The following is a 21,446-nucleotide window of genomic DNA, read 5'->3' on the forward strand; positions in this document are numbered from 1 at the left end:
CAATACGATGGCATTTGGAGGCGGCCTTTGGGAGGTAATCACCTTCAGATGAGGTCACAGGAGTGGAGCCCCATGATGGGACTGCTGTCCTATGAGGGGATGGAGAGCCCCTTTTCTCTCTCTGCCGTGTGAGGACACCAGTAAGAGCCCTCCCTGGAACTTGGCCATGCTGGCACCCTGCGCTTGGACTTCCCAGCTGCCTGAACTGTGTAAAATAAATGTTTGTTGTTGAAGCTACTTGGCTTATGGCACTCTTGTTAGAGCAGCCCGAACTAAGGCAGCCGCACAGAAGGAAGTTATTAAAATAAAATTAAAAGGCAAAAAGTGAAGACCTCTGCCATACAAAAATGGCCTATACTGAAAAAAATGAAATAAAATCATAAAGGAAATATTAATTATGTGTGAAGGCACTTAATTATATTCAAAGAAATAAAATATAAATTTGCTCTCCACTCAGGTGAACTTACATGTTCAATCCTAACACAACACACTAATGCAGTAGTATACACGCATACACTAATGTTTGATTATCTGGGGTATGTTTAATCCAACTGAGGCTAGATTCTAGGAATGTAACAGTCAGTTCAGACAAAATTGCAGCCAAATTTTAGAATATGCCATGGTAACTGTGTAAGTGGAGAGATCTCAAAATAAATTGATTAAATATTTTGGCTTGCAATCACAACCTTAATTCTCTACATCTAAAATTCATGTTTGGGCTTCATGACCTAAAAGTTTAATACAGAGGGGACATAAAGTGCATAAAACCAAACTGTCTCCTGTTCTGAGAAGGTGGGAACTACACCAGATTCTCCAGGTCAACTGCTGGGCAACTCAGGCCCTCGTTTCACAAACGAACCACAGACTTCAGGGGCCGTGACAGGGCATCATCTGAATGCATTTAACCAGGAGAATTGAGCAGATTCTAAAGAGTGCTACTACTCAGATTTAAAAGCCACAATACACGTAAATGAAATTATAGCATGGAAAAACTTTAGGGACAACTTAGCTCCTTCGGAAACTCCTATCTCAGAGATCTTAACATGATTGCAGGTCCTAAATAATAGTAAGATTGGACATTTTCTAAACATTACCAACGTTTTATCTGAATTCATAGTCATTGTTACAAAAACCAAGCATCTCATCAAGATCTCTGCACTGAATAGCAGAGAACATCGTTGAGAGGAATTCAAGTCCTATGTTACTGAAGGCTAACCAAGGATTTAGACGGGAAGACTCAACATTGCTAAGAAGCCAATTCTCACTTTTACCTCTAGATTCAGTGTGATAACAAGTAAAATCCCAACATGTGCGTGTATGTGAAAACTGACAAGCTGAGTCTCAAATTTATATGGATCTCTAAAATACTAGAATAGCTAAGGCAAAATTGAAGAACAAGCTGGAGAACTCACACTATCAGATACCAGAAATTTTTATAATTTAATGCTGGTGCACATAAAGATAAACAAACCAATGGAACAAAGCAGAGAGTCCCAGAACAGACCTGTTTACATCTGGTCTCCGGATTTACCACAAAAGGGCCACTGCAATTCAGTGGCAAAAGGGGGTCTTTTCAATAAACAGTTCTGGATCAACTGGATCTCCACAGAGAAAAATACACAACCTCAACCCTTACCTCACACCACGCAAGAAATTGGAGATGACCTTAGACCTCAGTGTGAAAGGTAAAACAATAAAGGACCACAGAAAAATGTGAAATCTTCATGAACTTGAGGTAGCAAAGATTTCTTAAAAGAGATACAGAAAGCACTAATTATAAAAGATTGATAAATTGGACTTCATTAAAATTAAAATCTTTATTAATCAAAAGACAACATTAAAAGAGTGAAAAGGTAAGCCACAGACCAGGAGCCACAGACGACGGCACTGCATATATCCAATAAAGTATCATATCCAGAATACACAAAGAACTCTCACAAATCAATAAGAAAAAGATGGAAAACCTTATTTTGAAAATACTCAAAAAATGTACGCACTTCAGAAAAGAGAATATTCAAATTGGTAACCCGCAAATGGAAAGGTGCTCAACATCATTAGTAATCAGAGAAATTCAAAGTAAAACCACAATGAGATACCACCAAATGGATGAAAATTGAAGAACTGACAGCACCAAGTGTTCATGAGGACGTGTAGCAAGGAGAACTCTCCCGCGTTGCTTGTGGGAGCGGAAATCGGTACAATCACTTTAGAAAACTGTTTGGCATCATTTACTAACGTTAAATATACGTGAACCCTATGACCTGGGAATTCAATGACCCAAGAGAAATGAGTACAAAAAATGAGTGTAAATGGCCCTTTAGAAGAGAATATTCATTATGGTATTACTCATATTCGTCGAAAACTGGAAACAACCCAAATGTTCATTAACAAGAGAATAAATGCATAAATTGTGGGATATACAATGAAAAACGATGGCAATAAAAAAAGAAGGAACTACTGATACATGCAACAACCTGGACGAATCTCACAGAGATAATATTAAGTGGAAAAAATACCATTCCCCAAAAAACACATACTGCATAATTCTTATATGAAATTCAAGGGGTTGTACAACTAATCTATGTCAAAGTACTGGTTACTTTGGTAGGGTGTCAACTGGGAGCAGACACAGGAAAGCCTTCTGGGTTTTGGAGATGTTCTATATTTTGATCTGGGGTGGTAGTTACACAGATGTATAAACACATATGTAAAAATTCATTGCACTGTGCATCTAAGATTTGTTGACCTTAACGTGTAATACCTCAATAAAATGAGGAAAACAGTATGTCTATGAGAAAATAAGCTAAAAGTGATATTTGCAAAACAAATCAAAATCACATCAAACTTTCATAATGACTTTGAACAACTAAACGACTGTAATTAATGAGATTAAATTCTTCACAACAGTTGATGACTGGCAAAGCACATCTTCAGACGGCGGAAAGGGACTTCCCACTATGACACTTTCGTAACGAGGGGAAGGTATGCTGGCCTACTGCCAAGCTGGAAACAGTATATATCTCATTTAAATTCTTCCAGGGACTTAGTGAATATATGATGTCAAAGCAATAAACCTGTCTCTTTGATATGAATGGAATGCAACATTTCCAATGATATTTATGAAAGTATTTCTCCACTAAAGTGTTTAGTTTATGAAAATCAAATACAGCTTCATCTCTTTAGAATTTGTGCTTTGTTATGAAAAAGTGAGCAGAACCAATGAGAATTAAATGGTAACTCCTTGGAGGTGAGATTCAAGGCAGTCATCTGAACGCATGAGCCCTAGGGATCCATCACCTTAAAACAGCAAGGCAGCAGAAGTGAACACAGGCTGGACATGCTCACTTCTCTAAGTATTGGCACATACAACTGAACATGAAGTAAAGCACGCTTTTTGAGTAAATGTACATTATCTTGAAGAACTACTGGTAGTTCAAACATCCAAGTTCAAACATCCAAACATCCTGTCAGGTGGACAGAGGAGAATCTACAGCAGTGTCACTTCAGAGGCTCTTGGAATGTTCCAGAATCACAAACTTCACCACAGAAGATGCACTACTTAGGGACCCTTCATCAACAGGCCTTCTGAAAACCAAATGCATATGTTTTTGACAAACTCACGCTAAGATGTCGTTAGTGATTGTCAGACCCACTTCCCTCCTGACTCGGCTTGAGGGACCCTGGCAGCATCCAGGGCTGGAAGGAGGTTGAAAGGGGGCAAAGGAGGCAGAAAGGAAGGCTGATAGGTCAGATGCGGGTCAATTATCTGGATTTTATCTAGATAGCCTCAAAAACTACGTACTTTTCAAAAGATTTTTACCCTTCTCTCCCTCTAAAAATCAGAATCCTGAGGCCCTAATAACAAATCATTCAAGAGGCCCATGTGAGTGTCCGCAGATCCCAGAGCCAGTGGATGGCAGAGCTGAAAGAAAGCCCAAGGTTCCTATGGTCCAACTTATTTTTCTCTGCTTTGAACATTATGTCTCAAAACCATATTCTAAACAAAATAATAGAGTACCTGTGAAATGCTCCTGATTCTGTAGTAGAAACGCATTTTCTTCCCACTCTCAATTTGAAACATGCGCTTTAAAAAATTTGCCTTTCCCCTCGATCTCTAAATCCTGCTCTTTTCTTACCTGCTCACTTGCCCTCCTGTTGGACTGCTAAGCACTCTAGCCTGGAGATTAGATGCCATGTCTTCTGAAACATATTTGTCCTATCACTGTTCTAGTATTCTCTATACTCACTCATAGAAAGGACTGTGGATTAACAGAGTACTTACTAAAGGCATGTAGAATTCCCCCCTTCCCTCAAAAAGCTAAGAAGCCCAGACCAGTCAGCGTCTATAATCTAACTTTTCGTTGTTTCAACTGATTTAATACAGGCAAGATTTGTGAGTGTTGCTGATGCTCACACTGAAAATGGACCCATCAATCCCTGTGGCCACAGAGGCCTCCGGCCTAAGGAAAAGCCAGGAGGTGAGGTCATTCCTTGTGCGCTACAGACACAAGGGGAAAATTAAAATTAGAGGCATCATGAAAAATAAATGTGAACATGTTCTATTATCCTCTTTACGGTTTGTTGAGGGCTCTTTGTACGACCTGAGCTATTTATATACAACTTTACCGATGGCAGGGCAAGAAAATGTATAATTTGTCTACTGGAGATACCGTTTTTATTTTAACTTTGCTAAAGTGTACACATTTCCACACATTTGAACTTAAATAACAATGTATTAAGAATACTACTGTATTACAAAATCCAGTTAACTCTGAATTAAGCTTGTTGAGAGGCCTTTGGGGCAGATTTGTTACTGAAAGGTATAAATCTACAAGCCTACCCATTCACATAATACCTGGGAGGAGCCCCAGAGGGCAGGGGCTGACCATCCCCCAGAGGTCTCCCAGGGCAGTGTGTGTGGTTTTGGTGAATTTACGAGTCCAAGGCATAGCCTTGACCATGCTGGCTTAGAGATCACACAGAGCACAGAGCCACTTTTCAGTAGCCTGTGCGCCTCACCTCCCCCTCCTCCTCATTGGACTCCAGTCTTGGGCCTTTCTTGTCACTTCCTCACACGCAGAGCATGCCCCTGCCTCAGGGCCTTAGCATGTGCTGCTTTCCAGGTATTCACACGCCTCCCTCTCTCACTGCCTTCCTGTCTCTGCTTAAGCGTCGGGCACGAGGGCAGCCTTCCCTGACCACGCTCTGTGATCAAACCACCGCTCCTGCCTCCACATCGTGTAGGTTGCCAAATACAGCAAATAAAATCACTAGATGCCCAATTAACTTTGAAAGTCAGATAAATAATAAGAATGTTTTCAGTATTAGGATATCCCCTGCAACGTTTGGAACATATTTATACTACAAAGTACTCCTTCTTCATCTGACCACCCTCTGTGACTGGGTGCCCCGTATTTCACGTTGCAAGCCCACTCGCATGTCCAGGATCCGTGAGGCCAGACGTGATGGCAGCTTGTACTAAAGAGGGGACAGTGGAGACGGAAGAAAGGGGAAGAACTGATACAAGGATCACCAGGACGTGACAGTTGACTGAATGTAGGGAGGAGGGAGGGGGCGGCTCAGCTGAGCAGAAGCGGAGTTTACTGAAACGATCCACGAGGGGAAGAAAACGATTTGACAAGGAGTAAATTCATCAGCGGTGAGAGAGGAGGAGTTAGAAATGTTCCCTTTGAGGTGCCATTAAGAAATTCAAATGGTGGAGTCACTGAATAGACAGAAAGGTGGGTATGAAAGAGAGGCCCAGGCTCCTGGGGGTAAATTTGGGAGTGACTGGCAGAGCAATCATATGGAAAGCCACAGGGATGGGTGAGGTCACACAAGGAGTGAGACGAGAAGAGAGGAGGGGCTGGGACCAGCTCCCAGGAAGGGGCAACAGTCCTCGTCTCTGTCAGTTCTTCCTATTTCTTCGTATCCTCGGGAGTATACATAATCTATTACGGAATTATTATTACCCGTCAAATCCCAATTAAAATCTGTCTAGTTTCGTAGACGTTCTGTTCACCACTCTCTCTTTTCTAACCTGCATTAAGAAGCATTGTTTTCTTCACCTTTAGTGACAGACTCACGACACAGCACTTGCCTCAAGAGGACGGGTGGGGAAGATGAAGAGCAGCAGTTTGCCACAGATACACAACGGGTTTGCCTTCCTTTCATAAGTGGGTCGAAATAAGGGAATTTCAGAGTTTTGCATTTTTTTAAAAAGCTAAAACAGACTTCCTATTGGACAGAGGGGGAGCACGGCTTCTCATTGCATTGTCATCAGAGGCCGTCTGGCCCCTGTACACCGCATATTTGACAGTGCCTCCAATAGGACTACAAAGCATCCTGGGCTTGGGGAACAGCATTGGTTAACAAAAATCGGTAAAGTACATTGGACCAGAATATAACAAAACTAATATGGAAAAGTGACCAAGCAAGACAAAAAGGGAACACAGCTATTTTAACGGAGAGGTCACAGAAGCTCCCCTCCTTATTTTTTATCGGAAGCTGGTCCCCTAAAGGAGAACACCTGGTCAGGAGCGACAGCCCTTATTTAATAACTGTGAGGCTTCTCTCCACTTTCAAAACTGAGGAGCCATACAGGACGTGTGTCAGCAGTCAGATGCTTACGTGGTGCCATATGAAACTCGAGGAATCCTTAAAAACACAAAATAAAACTCTCTACAGTTTTTACGACCACATACTGTCTGCTCTGAATTTCAGAGTGCAGTGTTTGTCAATGAGTAAAAGCCAAATTTCAGAAGAAGGGTTTTTTCTTATAATTAATAGAAAACTAGGTTAAAAGGGTTTATGTGTATAGTTTGGGGCCTAAGTTTACAATCAATTCAATCTATTCATGTAACTTGAAACTCTACCACAAGTAAAAGAAAAATTATGATTTAAATGGCATTCTATCATTTCTCTCTTTGTTTAGTCTGGGGTTTTTTGCTGCTTTTCCTTACTCAGGTTTTCTCCTTTTTATTACTTTTGATGATAATTCAGTACTTTTGTCTTAGATCAGATTAAGGAAAGTAGAGGAAAAAGGGGAACCTTTAATTATTTGATACATAAGCTTTTATCACAGAGGAAAGTCAGGTAACTGATTAAAGAGAGTTTTGAGATGATCTACACGACCCTCATTTTTTAAAACAATTCTCTCCCCACCCTCTTTCAACAACCAAGCTGACACCGCCACATTCAAATGGAAGTTCAGCTGCGGTATGAAAATATGCAAATATGCCTTATCTCATAATTCCAACATGTAGTAACATTGATGAAAGGATATGAAATAACTGAATTCTTAATAACTCCAAGATTTTAAAATTCAAGTTGTTATTGAATCTCTCCATATTACTCTTGAATTCTGTCCCAACTGGGATAATATTCCAAGTAATCATTAAACAGACCATAGAGGCAAAGTAAAGCAATTAAAACACTCCAATTTATCCTTTGTCTATTTAGGTTTAACAGCAGACTATTGACAACTTCACAGACTCCAGAGTTGAAACCCTAGCCTCTCTCTCAGATTTGTTATATTTTATTTTTAGATGTAATCACTTCCCTCCGGTAAATGGTTAGTGACCACACTCGCAGGTCTGCACATGAGGAAACTAAAAAGGGAACCTTGCCCTGTGAATCAGACACAGTCGAGTCCCTGTCCCGGCGTGCCCAGCGTGTCATATTCTTCAATAATCCTTGTGACAGCACTGCGCTGACATGTTTAATTAATGCCACTGATACTTGAAGTTAAGCAATTTCCATGACACGATCGGTTTGTGTTGCTTCAGGAGCACCTTCTACCAAATGGCACGATAAATAAAAGTCAACTCTGAATTTTGTCCTTTATTAATTTCCCTTCGTGCTTTACGTGATGTGAATCTTGTTAGTGTTCAGATTAATTTTGAATTCACACTCAGGCGATTTTTCAGAAAGACGAATTTGGTAAATTGGACCAGTATATATGCATTTTGGTAGTCCTACACACGATACGACCTGATTAAAGAATTGAGATGTCAAAGCTACAAAAGCAAAACATCCAGGGGAATCCCAAGATAGGGAAGTTCAGTTACGCAGGATGACTAAGCTCGAGATCTGCTGTGAGGCGCTGCGCCCAGATTGACAACACGGTGCGTTACACACTGGGAGATCTGTCAGCAGCGTAGATCACATCAAGTGTTCTCATCACAGTAAAAACAAAAAAGAGTTACTAAAGGCAAAAAATAACAAAGAAAATAAATAAAATAAAAGGAACCTGCTGGCATAAGATGCAAGACAACTAGCTGAGAAAAAAAAAGAAAAAGAAATGTCAGTTAATTATCCCCAAGGTGAGATTTCCCCAAGCGTGTTCCTCAGACACGCTGCATTAGATTCACCTGGGGGGCTTGCTAAAGACGTAGCTTACTGGACCCCACCGGCCTGCCCTCATCGCGGCATCTCTGAGAGTGAAACTGGGGAATCAATCCCCAGATCATTCTTGCTCGCACTGAGACTGGAAAACCATTCATGTAGATCCTTCAGATGATCGCTATCATCGAGACCATGCATTATGCACGGCATGTGCCTAAAAACTGTCTTACTTAAGCAAAGATTCATTTTCCTTTCTAGCCAAAACATCCTATCCTCTTAGATTAAGCAGGAAAAGGCATTACCTACCATGTCCTTTAAAAACAAGAGACGTGAAGAAATTAGGAAGAGCAGCAATATTATCAGAATAAACCCCTGCCCAAAGTGTTTCTTTTTGCCATGAGGTACTCCTGACTTTTATTTCTCACTAAAGAAAGTGTTCCCCTCAAAAGTATGAAGCCACAGGATGTCATCTATACAATGGTAGAATATTCAAACCATCACGTGAATTGTTTCAGGAAATGTACTCCTGCCAAACTAGTAAGAAATCATAAACACAAAACCTTCTGAGAGACTAAGATGTGTTATATCTTTATAGGAGACTGGTTTTATTTTATGAGCATTTTAAACTCAAAATTCTCTATTAGAGTGTGTTTATACCTGTTTAGCAAAAATTAGTAAAGCCATATTCAAAAGGATAAGCACAATAAAACTCACAGTCTCAGAATACATCATCACATGTGACCATCGTCAGAAGACGTCACATGGAACCCTTTGCACCGAAGGAGGGTCGAAGTTCCTCCCTGCTCAGCAAACGGCTTCTTCGCCGTGTCTGGTCAACTCTGAATGTGACGTTCACCTAGACCAGTAACTCACGCTACTCAACGTTCAAGAGAAGTCCTCCAAATTAGCCGCATAATCATTTTCAAAAATAAGAGGTGGAAATAAATGTTTCAAATTGCTTTCAAGCCCTTTGGAAATATTTATGAGGTTGATAAATTTAACAACTGCAAATAAATATTATCTATTTAGTTCAAAAAGCACTCCACCGACTGTTAATCTTTTGTTCGCCTCATCTGAGATCCTATAAAACTTACATGTAATTAAGCTGGATTCCCTTTTAAATCTCCTATTCTCCTTTTCACTTTTCCCTAATTAAGATTAGCTATGTCCCTGGTTAATCCTAATTAGGGATATGTTTCCATACTTATAAGTTGAATAACTTGAATAATTCATAACTTAAAGAGGAAAGGGAGAAATATACACACAAAGAGATGCACACACATATATTTATATTTGTGAATATCAGTGAGAGAAATGAAAGGCTATGTAGACTAACATGCATATGAAAAAAGGAGGTGATTTTAGAAATTCTCAATGTGCGATGTGAAGGTCACTGGGAGAAAACGGTGAATTATTATTTATTTTGTACTAGTCTATTTAATCTATGCCTCTTCAATCTTAACCAGACTTATTTTAATGATTTTTCCCAAATAATTTACAGAGTGCAAATAACATTTGGTGACAGGACAAAGAGGCGGCCTGGATACCTTGCTTGTCCCTGACCGTCACGGCAGCGGAAGCCGGGAGCAGGAGCACTGCCACCCAGAGCCAGAGCTTCAAACAGCCAGAGTGCCTCATGGTACCTCGAGACCATGTGAACGAGCGGCCACAGACCTGCAAAGAAACAAAATATCTGAATTGAGCTTTTTGCACACAGTCCTCGCCATCATTATCTCCAGAAAATCCTCATCACCAAAAAGAAAACAATAGATTTTTACATTACATATAATTATATAATTGGATATATGATTACATATTAATTATATATAACATGTCAATATATACCTTAATCTGCATGAAAGAGCTCTGAAAATATTTTCAGATTAGTTCCTAGTTAATTATCAGTGTCAATACAGCCTCTTATAACTTAAATTTTCTCTTCTTTTAAATGCTTTTTTTAAAGCCACATCACTTACAATGATTTGTATGTATTTTTTTAAAATTCACAGTAAAACAAAAATATCATAAAATTTACCATCTTCACCATTTTTAAGTGTGCAGTTCAGTGGCATTAAGTATATTCACGTTGTTGTGTAATCATCACCACTGCCAATAACTCTTCTCATCTTACAAAACTGAAACTCTGTACCCATTAAACAATAACCCCCATTTCTCCAACCCTCAGTCTCTGACAACCACCATCCTACTTTGTGTCTCTATGAATTGAGTACCCCAGGTACCTCATATAAGTGAAATCATACAGTATTTGTCCTTTTGTGACTTTATTTAATTTAGCATAATGTCCTCAAGATTTATCCATGTTGCAGCATGTCAGAATTTCCTTCCTTTCTTTTTTTTTTTCTGAAGAAAATTCACTCCAAGCTAAGGTCTGTTGCCAAACTTCCTCTTTTTTTTGTTTGACAAAGATTAGCCCTGAGCTAACATCTATGCCAATCTTCTTCTACTTTATATGTGCGTCACCGCCACAGCATGGCTGATGAGTGGTATAGGTCCACATCTGGGATCTCAACCCACAAACCCAGGCTGCCAAAGCAGAGTGCGCCAAACTTGACCACTACACCACAGGGCTGGCTCCTCCTTCCTTTTTAAGGGTGAATAATATTCCACTATATGTGTAGACCATATTTTTTTTTGCCCATTTATCCATTGACAGACACTTGGGTTGCTCCCATCTTTTAGCTATTGTGAATAATGCTGCTCTGAACATGAATGTACAAATATCTGTTCAAGTCAGTGCTTTCAATTATCTTGGACGCATACCCAGAAATGGAATTTCTGGATCATATGATAATTCTATTTCTAATTTTTGGAGGAACTTCCATACTGTTTTCCATAGCAGCCACATCATTTTACATTCCCACCAACAAAAGCATAACAGTTCCAATTTCTCCACATCCTCATCAATATTATTTTCTGTTTTTGTTATTTTAGAGCAGCCATCCTAATGAGTGTGAGATGGTATTTCACTGTGGTTTTGATTTGCATTTCTCTAAGGATTAGGGATGTTGAGCATCTTTTCATGTGATTATTAGCCATTTGTATATTTTCTTTGGAGAAATGTCTATTTAAATTCTTTGCCCATTCTTTAATCTGGTTGTTTGTTTTCTTGTTGTTGAGTTATATGAGTTCTTTATATATTCTGGATATTAACTCCTTATCAGATGTATGATTTGCAAATATTTTCTTCCATGTTGGGAGTTGCCTTTTCACTCTATCGGTTGTGTCCTTTGCTGCACAAAAGTTTTTGATTTTTAGGTAGTCTAATTTATTTACTTTTTTCTTTTGTTGCCTGTTCTTTTGGTGTCATATACAATGATTTATATTTTTAAAATATAAACTTATTATTCACAATTCTACTTTTTCTGCTGAATATTAGTTTTACATATTTTGGCTTAACCAACATCATTACATTTTCTATAAACTTAACTATGTTGTTACTGGTTCGAATAATTGCTGCTACTAGAGTGATTACTGCACAAGTGACAAGTAACCTTTCCTTCTATTTAAAGAGAAAAATGGATGTATGCAATGCCTGCCTCACCTGAGCCTGCCCTGGGCATCGTATTTCATATTAATGTATTACTCCCATGATCGTTTGTCTTTCTGAACGTGGGCTACTACTCTACAGGTATTACAATAAAAGATTTAGCAAATAGAATCCTCGTAATGGAAAACTTAAACATTACCTTAATTTACTATAATGAAGTAACCAACATGGAAATTGATTGCAAGTAAAAATACAGTGGCTCCCTCAGCGTATTTGACAACTGTGGTATTATTAGAATAGCTATTCTAAGAGCTCTAAATATGCAAATATTATTATAGTTTTTATTTGCTATCATTCAAAGTTTACTCAAGAGTCAAATATAAAAGAATCCACCATATCAATGCCTAAATGTTGTCAATAGACATTCTTAGAAAAAAACTAAAGCTATCATCTTTGGTATTCTGCGTGTGCCAAATACCCTAAGATTAGTATTTTAAAACTAATTCAAGATTTTAGATATTTCTGGATGAATAGCTGGAAGCAGCAATTGCAATATTAAAACCGTATGTGCAGTTCTAAACATCAAACAGCTGGTTTTATGCCTTATTTCTTTTGAACTCTCTCATCTAGATAAAGCCCTAATCCTCATATGACTTTGCAAACTTATCCTACCTATTATTTCAAGTCAGTTGGTAACTGTTAAAACAATTAACTCTATTTCAAATTAATGAACTCACAAATATTGATCTAACTTTCAGAGAGATCCTCGGTTGTCTGCATTTTTAACCAAAGTGATCTTTATTATTTGATAAATTAGCAGAGTAGTTTAGTCGTTAAAACCAAGGGTTCATGTCTGGGCTCTGCTCCTTATGAACAAGTTATGCAACTTTCCTAAGCCTTCATTTATTCACTTAAAATTGGGATTAATAGTAGCAATAAATTATTTAATACCTGGAAAGAGTGTAGTAGAGGGTCTTGAACACAGTAAGTGTTCAAAAACAGTACCTATTATAATTGATCTGCATATTCATAAATAATAATTAGTAAAAATTCACAATTATATTTATCTCCTCACCTGAGGTTGATATTGATATTTGCAGAATAGAGAAGTGCCAAAGCATCCTAGAAATATATGTTCACTGAAGCTTTGGTCCCTGTTACAGCAACAAAGAACCAGAGAGTGATATGCCATAAGCACATGAATTCAACCTTGACGTCTTCTATCTCTTTGAGCCACTCAGAGGATGATAGCACTTAGCTCCAACCTCACTTATCCAGAACGTTTGAAGAATAAGATGTTATGGTTAGTCGACTAAACGTTCCAGTTAGCAAAGAATTGCCATTCCACCACTCCACTGAAATGTCTCTAGCCAAGTTCAGCAAGAACTTGAAAGAATCCTTTTCTCTCCCCGTCTAATTCAACTCCCAGTGGCATTTCCAGTAGCTAACCACTCCCTCCTTCTTGAAACCTTCACTCTCATTGGCTTTCCTGCCTTCACACTCCCTGGGATTTCTTTCTAAATCCCCTTCTCAGATCTGTTTTCCACCTGATTTCTAGTTGGGATCTGTGGCCCTCCTCTCCTATCTCTTTATGATGTCTCCCTATGTGATTTCGCCATTCTCTTGGCTTTAAATGAAATCTGTCAGACGATGGATCTAAAATTTACACTCCAGTCCAGTCCTCTTCTCTGAACTTTAGACTTTGTATCCAGCCCCCTACTCAATATTCCCTGTTAGATGTCACACTAGCATCTATATCTTAATACAAATTAAATGCTTGATTCTTAACCACAACTTGTTCTTCTCATGCTCCTCCCAGTCTCAATAAACAGCACCCATTAAAATGCTCAAACCAGAAACCTAAGCACCACATTGATTCTTCTGTCTTCCTCATCACCATCTCCCACATCGAAACCATCAACAAGTCATCTCAGGGTTGCCCCAAACACATCTCAAATCCCTCGATTGCTCCCCACTCCCCTGCCGGTAAGGATATGAAAAATATTGGTTACACATGGTCTCATTTTCTGAAACAGAATTTCTTTTAAATATGGCATTTTATTTTAATGCTTATAATAACCTGAGAGGCAGGCATGCCTGCCCCTAATATGAGCAGGGTGTAGGGCAAGAGATCCACAGACCAAGTCTAAATGTGTGAAAGTTAAAAATAAAGCTAATAAAACTGATAAGAAAGATATGTTTTCTCCTTTTATCTTGACAAATATACCCTCATAAAGATCTGAAAGCCCAGGTCAAGTTTAGAATTGAACACAGCAGGCTCAAACAGATGAACTGGCTTCTGGCCTGGACCAAAGCTCGTCCCTCATTTTTTTCCATTCCTAGCTCCATCTGTACCAGGAGGGGCTTCACTCACACGCATTGGAACATTCTAATCAATCTAAGCTCCATCCACAGCACCTGCAAACAGCCCCTCCTTGACCACCCCCTTTAGCCTACGAGTGTTCACACCAGTAGCTTGGTCTGTCCCTGTGAAGATGGGCTCAAGGAAGAGGGCCACCAGATCCTGCAGGAAGACTAAGGATCATTCAGTCAGGGAATTTCAGGATCCTGAGTAAACTTAGAAGCTTGGGCTTTGGGTGGGCAGGTTCCCTTACCTCTGTGGACTCCCAACCCTAAGAGCAAGCACATAGCTAGAGCAAGACCATATGGGGCCTTCTCAACTGTAGGGCCCACAGCAGGGACCCTCCAGCCAGGGCCTAAAGATGGTACCAAAGACAGGTATCAGGTTCCTATCCCACAGGTATGAGACTTTAAAGCTCATAGAAAAGATCCAGAGCCTGGGATTCAAGTCCAGGTCTGTTTGACTAGAAAGCTTTGCTGCTACACCGTGATGCTTACTATCAGAATGTGGGGCAGACCTATCACATTCTCTACACTTCCTGTTCAATTTCCAGTTATTCTCTATCAAGATTCTATCCAGATGCCAGACAGTTCTTTCCAAGCACTACAAAATACCAAAGTCATAATTGTGAGTATGCCCAGCACTGGCAGTCTTGAGCAGACAACTCTGCTGGAGCCTATGAACCCTCTAAAATCACCCAGACAGACCTGCCTGTAACTGATTTCCCATTGCCATGACAACAAAGAGAGAGTGGCTGCCTGAAGGCCTGGCTCTCACGTCTACCTCTAACCAATTATTCTCACCATCCTTGACCAACTGGAATAGTTTTGGGTACTGGTTGGGGTAAGGGAATAAAAAAAAGTCACTGTCTCTCAACTTCCTTAATCAAGCTCTTGAAATCCTATACGGCAACTATCAAAACTAGAGATATTTGAATTAGGACAGGAATTTTTAAAAATTCCTTATTAATCTGTCTTTGTGTACAGAAAGCACAAAAATGTCAGAAAGGAACATTGGGAAACCTTAATCTTTCATTCCATCAGTAGGATGAGGTTCCTGCTCTGTGCCTTTGGGGATACAGCAGTCTCTGGGGTACAGCAGTGAGCCAAACAGGAGTCCCTGGTGGCACTCTGGCCAGGGAGAACAGAAGTAAACAAACAAACACGTAGATTATCTTTGAGAGACAGAGACTAAGAAGTAAAGGAGAACAGAAGAAGTAGCTAGAATGATGGAATGTAGGCTTGCAGAGATGGTCAGGGTTCTCTCAGCACAAGCTTGTGAGCAAACCAAACCAAATCTGCCTGTGGAACATGAATAAGTTTACTGTTATTCCATCTAACATTTCATAATGCTCATTTTGCATCTTTGAAATCTGGTATTAGATAAAGGGTCAGAGCATTAGATCTAGTACCGAAATAGAAAATAAGATGAAAAAGACAAGTGACAGAAGAAGAGAAAATAGAAAGGGAATACTGGTTCTCTTTATGCAGGCTGTACACTGAGCAACACAGCATTTCAACTTTCAAAAAAGTAGATTTGATTTGTTAAGTGACTGAAAGAACCCATGTTTTCAGAGCATTCATTACAAAGAGCAGTGCTGGGTGACTGGGTAGGGGGTCAATTTTTAAATCAAACCTTCCTGACTGCCCTCCAGTATGCCTCTGCATAACTCCACCAAGAAAATCTGGCCATACTGTTATGAAGAGACACATCTTGTAAATAAGTAAAACAACAGGTGTTACACATCTGTTCTTTAACCAATCTTTAGACTCTATCTTTAGTGAAGCTATACTAGAGTCTAGGAACTACTGGAGAAAATCAGTTGAAAAGTCATTGCCACAGAGTTAAAAATCCAAGCCAATAACAGGACAAACATCCCCAGAGTTCAGGACTAGATCTAGCATTATTTCGTAATTTTATCACTGACTGTAGTAACGAAAGTGAAATTAGCTTGCAGAAGTCTCTTGCAGCTTAGGCAGGGTTTCTGCCCTTGTTATATGCTACAGAAACCTCTCGACCTTCATATTTTAAGAATAGGCATCGTCATTAACTTAAGAACCCAAGTCAGAAATTTCAAAATCATCTTCCATTCATTCTTCAATCCCCATATCAAATCTCTATCATAGCCTAATCTACTCTTACAATGTCTTTTGAATCCATACCAACTCTCTCCCCCTCACAAGAATTGCCTTAGTTTGTGTCCTTCTCATTTCTAATCTGGAAAAGTGGAATCGACTCCTCCCTACACTGCTTTCCTGCAGTCTTCTTCCCTTAATTCCATCTCCCTACTGCTTTAGAATTCTATTTCTGAAACAAAGACCTAATCACTTTAGTGTTCTGCCTTACTAAAGTCTCCCAGTGGCTTTTCATTGCCCACTCCTAAGGAAGGTACTCCAGTTTCTTCTAGAGTGGGGCCTCAACTCATAGGAGTCTGATGTCCTGTCCTTCTACCTCCTTCCAAACAAACTCTACTCCACCAACAATTCTCAAAACATGCCAGGTTTCTGCACATGCTGTTTCGGCTGTCGGAATGTCCTTCCAGTTCTCTCTCCATCTGGTGAGCACTTACTCTGCCTTCCACATGCAGTTCAAATGCCACGTCCTCTATGAAGTCTGTGGAACCCACAGAGTTCATTAGTCACTGCCTTGGGATCCAACAGAGCTTCAGCACCCACCTCTGCTTCAGCATGGTCTATATTGCGTTGCAATAACATGTGTGCATTTTGTCTCCTCTCCCTATTGAACAATTGTGGAGAAAAAATATTGGGTCTTATCATCTGGGTTTTGCTTAAGCTTGGCATTTAGCAGGTACTCATTTGATCAATTTGTAGGGTGAATAGTCTAAAGCAATACAATTGGACTAAAATTAAACAAATGAAAGGCTGGAACTGTTAAGTAATATATACAGATATGGACTTAACATTTATAGAAGGATTTGAATGAAGTATTATAGAGAAATACAGGAAAAAATCCTAAAAGAAGGCTCAGTGAACATAATTTCAGTTATTTAGTGAGACCAAAAAATAAAAAAAAATACTATTGAAGCTTCTCTCTTGCTTCACAGAAAATATTCCCTGGTTCTTAATGTTTTTGCTCCTCTAAAACTGATCGACTCCAACACATTCTCAAAGTTCCATGTTATTTCTCCTGTCCCTTCCAAACTAGTGCCCACTTTCCAGGGCTCTCTACCTTCGAGTTCCCTTGAGCATGCCGAACCGACTCTCCCCACGCTCAGCTACTTATCCTATTGACTTGCCCCTCTGAACCATAGTTGTCTCCATCAGCTTTTTTGATACTATTCTCAATTTCAGCCATCACTACTGACCTACATTCTTTCGGATTTCAATTCGTTAGCTCTGTTTCCACAGATATATCTATATCAATGATCCAGTGCCACTTAAAATGTTAAATATATATGTGTATTTTTCCCCAATCTATCAACTTTTCTTAATTTTTCCATTTGAAGGGCTCTACTAGCTTTCTGATCTAAGAATCTTACAATGTAACGATTATCTTTGATTCCTCTCAAAGAGAGAGATCACATCCTTTGGGCTTCACAGCCCCTGCATCGATAAGACAGGCCTATTGCTCCAGTCTTGCATTCACCATCTTCATATCAATTTCCAAACTCAATAGACAATGCCCTCACCTGATTATCTCACCATTGGCCTTGAAAATAACCCCCTAAAGAGCCCCTGCCTCTTGCCTCTCCTTTCCAGTCTCTCCTTGGCAGGTGCGATCTGCTCTCCTCATCTCAGGTTTCGCCCCAGCTTGGATTCTCATCTCAGCAGGCACATGACCGCTCACTCCCACCTCTAAGGCTTCACACACGCATTCCTTCTGGCTGGAATGCCCTCCCTCTTGCTCTCTTCTGCTAAGCCTCGTTATTCTCTGCCTCTTTAAGATACATGTCCTCAATGTAGCCTGCCTCAAATAATCCAACTCCAGTCCCATTCATTCTCTTTTTTCCAGCATCCTTTCCAGGTTATATATTAGCATCTCTCCAGTCCTGCTAGTCTACAGTCCTGTTTATTTTTCATTCTTCCTTTGAATTTGTATTTATGAGGCCAGTTAGCCATAGAAGCATGGTTTCTATCCCCATATCTTCTCCTGCCTCTAAAACTATCCACTCTGTGTCCCCACTGGGCATTTCTGCCTGCTGGAAAAATGAACTAAAATTGCAGCAGGAGAAATTCAGCTGGAGGACCAGAAAGTAGATGGAACTTTTCCATATCTGTAGACTACCACAGGCTCCCATCTGTTTTAGATGGTCTCCTTGGATGGCAAATCAAATAGAGAGATAACATCCCCGTTGTGACAGTAACCCCATTTGATTTTCTTTCACCCTTGTGCTCTTTCTCTGACCTGTTCACAGCAGGCTCGGGCTCACTCCCTGCTCTGTTGCCGCCCCTTCCCCCTCCTTTCCCAGGAAGCCCCACTTGGATGCCTTACCAGCTTGAGAGATCAGGCTGGACGATACCTCCTGGAAGCGCCTGCCAGTTACTTTCTCCACTTTCTATCCCCAGGGAGAGAATGAATTTTCCAGCCCTGGGAAGCACCCTCCCCTTTTCCACCCTGAAGGGAGAGATTCCTCGTTAGAGATTCCCGACGGCAGTACTCAGGAAAAGGCTTTTAGGGACATTTTGCACCATCTGGACACCTAAACACCTCAGCCCCCTTGGCAGGCACACAGCAAGGGCCTCTACTTGGAGAGGGTCCTGCAGTTTTCTCCCCACGCACGAGCAAGCAGATGCTGAGACCACACATCTGTGCAGTCTGAAAAGTCTCTTACAGAATGACAGTAGCGCCTGATGTGGGCAGACTAAGGAGCACCATTGCTCTCCCCTCTTTTCTGTCGGGATGGGGGTGGGGGTGCCCTGAAGCGGTTTTATTTCGTCCCTTCTATTACCAGGCAGATATCAACTCCTGTTGAGCGTCCAGACCCCCCCCCCCCCCCCCTTGCCATCATGATTCTCCTCAGCCTTCTCCTCCAAGCAGATGGGACCCAGGAGTCCTGCAATGAGGGTGGAAGGAGGCAGCACCACTATCTCCCTCACCCTTCCATTTCCCACCCTCAGGCTGCGGCTCCTCACCACTCTGCGGCAGCTCCTGGATGGTTCGGCTAGAACTCCACGCATTTCCAGGGTTCCACTCTGTTTCACCCCCAGCCCACTGTGCCCCGAGGCTGGCCTGTGTTCCGGTCCCCTGCTCCTCTGCACCCTGTCACTAGTCGGTGCCTCCCTGAGCCCCTGGGGCCCCTGCCGCCCGGCCTGGGCACCAGCCCCTCGCCCCCCGACATTCCGCACGTCCCCTCCGTAACCTCCGCGGGGCCGGTCTCGGACGAGCTGCGTGCCGCCGGCGGCGGCGCCTTGGTTCCGGGCCAGCAAACTTCTCCGGGACCCCGCAGCGCCCGGGCGCGCGCCGCCGCCGCCTCCTTCTCCTCCGCCTCCTCGGGGCCGCGGGGGCGCGGGGGCGCGGGCGCGCGGGCGGCGGGGAGCGGGGCCGCGTTCCTCCAGCGCCGGGACCTTCCCGCGGGGACCGCGGGGACCACGGCGGGGACCACGGCGAGGACCACGGCGGGGACCACGGCGGGGACGCTGGGTCCGGCGGCGCGCGCGCTGCGCGGTGACCGAGGAGCCGGGCCGGCCGCTCCGGACGAGCCGGGCTGGGGGACCGGAGCCCGGGGTCCCCGCCGCGCCGCCCCGAAGCCGCCCTCGGGAGAAAGACCCGCATATCCGAATAGGTAACCCGGCCGCGCGTCGCCCGGTTTTCACCCCTGAACGGCCTCCTCGCTTCCAGGGTCACGTCTCCAGATATACCGAAAATTCAGATCTAACGGCATGGCTGTATACTGAGTTTGTTTTGTGCTTTTTCCCCCGGATATGTTTCTCTCCTGCCTTTGGCGTCTGTTCTCCCCGCATCAGCAGCGCTCACAGTTCCGCTGCGCAGACACACCGAGCGAGAAGCCCCCAGGAGCAAAGTCTAAGCATAACCGCATTAGGCGACCGTACGCGCATCCACGACACTATACGGAGCATACGGAAGCGGCCGTGGCGGGCCAAACGTTTTGGTCCCATCTGCAGCTACCTCTGGGAATGCGTAATTGCAGGTGTGCACCAAAACCTCTTCCCGTGGGTGGCACAGTTTTTCCATTTTCTTGAAAAGCAGATGCACGCAAATGCCCAGAGACAAGAGCAGATGACAGGGACCCGGCGTGTGGGCGCAGCTTACCTCCGGCGTGGGCCGAGCCGCTCGCAGCGCGGGGGTCCCGGCAGGGCTGCGGCGCCGCCGACGAGTGGCCCGCGAGCGCCCGGCGAGTGGGAAGGGGACGCATCTCTGCCCTTATTAGTCTCTCCCGGTGTGACCCTCCCACTCCGCAGGACAGGACTCGGCCAACTCGCGCACAGGTTTTCCTTAATTACCACAGTGTCGCCTCGGAGCTGGGAGGATGCCTCTCGGGTTTGCGTTGTTAACAGCTTCGCGGACGGAACGCAGGCGAGATGCGGGTGCCTGGAGCTTCTCACTTCTGGTTATGAAGACGTGTCTTCAAAGTGTTGTGCCTGGCATTCATTCACAGGGAGATAATCGGCTTTTTAACACGCGCTAAAAAAAGGGTATCGTTTATGTGTCATTTTTCACTTCTGTGTTAGGAGTTTATGTCAAGGTAGTTAATGGAGAAAGGCTGCCCGCCTCCCAATCTAAGACGCTCATGTGTACAGTAGGTTCGCGTGGCTTGGTTTGTCTCACAGTCCACAAAAGCATTTTGTGATTTTAAATATAATTTCTTTCCATGGATTGCTCCTACAAATGCTGGGTTTTGAACTCCTGGGATCCCTTCGAAGATGCAAAGGTCATATTTTTCTGCAGATCTCTGTGTAGGTATACATATGTGTATGTGTGTGTAGAGAAAGCATATATATATATTTACACACATAGAAATATATAGTAGGTATATACACATATATAGTGTCTATGTATATTTGTAGGTGTATATACATATTGTTTGTGTGTGTATATATATGTGTGTGTATATATATATATGAAAGAAAATAAAACCATTATAGAATTCAGAAAAGTAAGCCAGGCATTAGATAAATTGGTTTAAACATTTTTAGTTCAGTATTGCCATAGTTGGGGAAATAGGATAAATTATATTAATGATTGATAATGGTGAAAATCATTAAGCTTAAAAGATACCATAAACCATAGAAATATGCTTCACATATGAGG

General features: G+C 42.0%; 2 protein-coding genes across 2 annotated transcripts in view; one reads left to right on the forward strand and one right to left on the reverse strand.

Moving 5' to 3' along the window:
- Positions 1–20,566, reverse strand: part of COL19A1 (collagen type XIX alpha 1 chain) — a 304,996-nt gene extending 284,430 nt beyond the window's left edge. Inside the window, exons 1-2 of the mRNA XM_046638990.1 lie at positions 20,448–20,566; positions 9,894–10,020 (exon numbers count right to left, since the gene is read on the reverse strand). Coding sequence (XP_046494946.1) covers positions 9,894–9,984 — 91 coding nt within the window. The 5' untranslated portion in view covers positions 9,985–10,020; positions 20,448–20,566. The remainder of the gene's footprint in view (positions 1–9,893; positions 10,021–20,447) is intronic.
- On the forward strand, positions 16,747–20,801 carry LOC124226459 (collagen alpha-1(I) chain-like). The gene is made up of 3 exons (XM_046639780.1): positions 16,747–16,773; positions 19,385–19,959; positions 20,144–20,801. The coding sequence occupies exons 1-3, from the start codon at positions 16,747–16,749 to the stop codon at positions 20,799–20,801; spliced, it is 1,260 nt and encodes a 419-aa protein (XP_046495736.1).
- The last annotated feature ends 645 nt before the right edge of the window (positions 20,802–21,446 follow it).

Source organism: Equus quagga, chromosome 15 (assembly GCF_021613505.1).
Source record: "Equus quagga isolate Etosha38 chromosome 15, UCLA_HA_Equagga_1.0, whole genome shotgun sequence".
Taxonomy (NCBI): domain Eukaryota; kingdom Metazoa; phylum Chordata; class Mammalia; order Perissodactyla; family Equidae; genus Equus; species Equus quagga.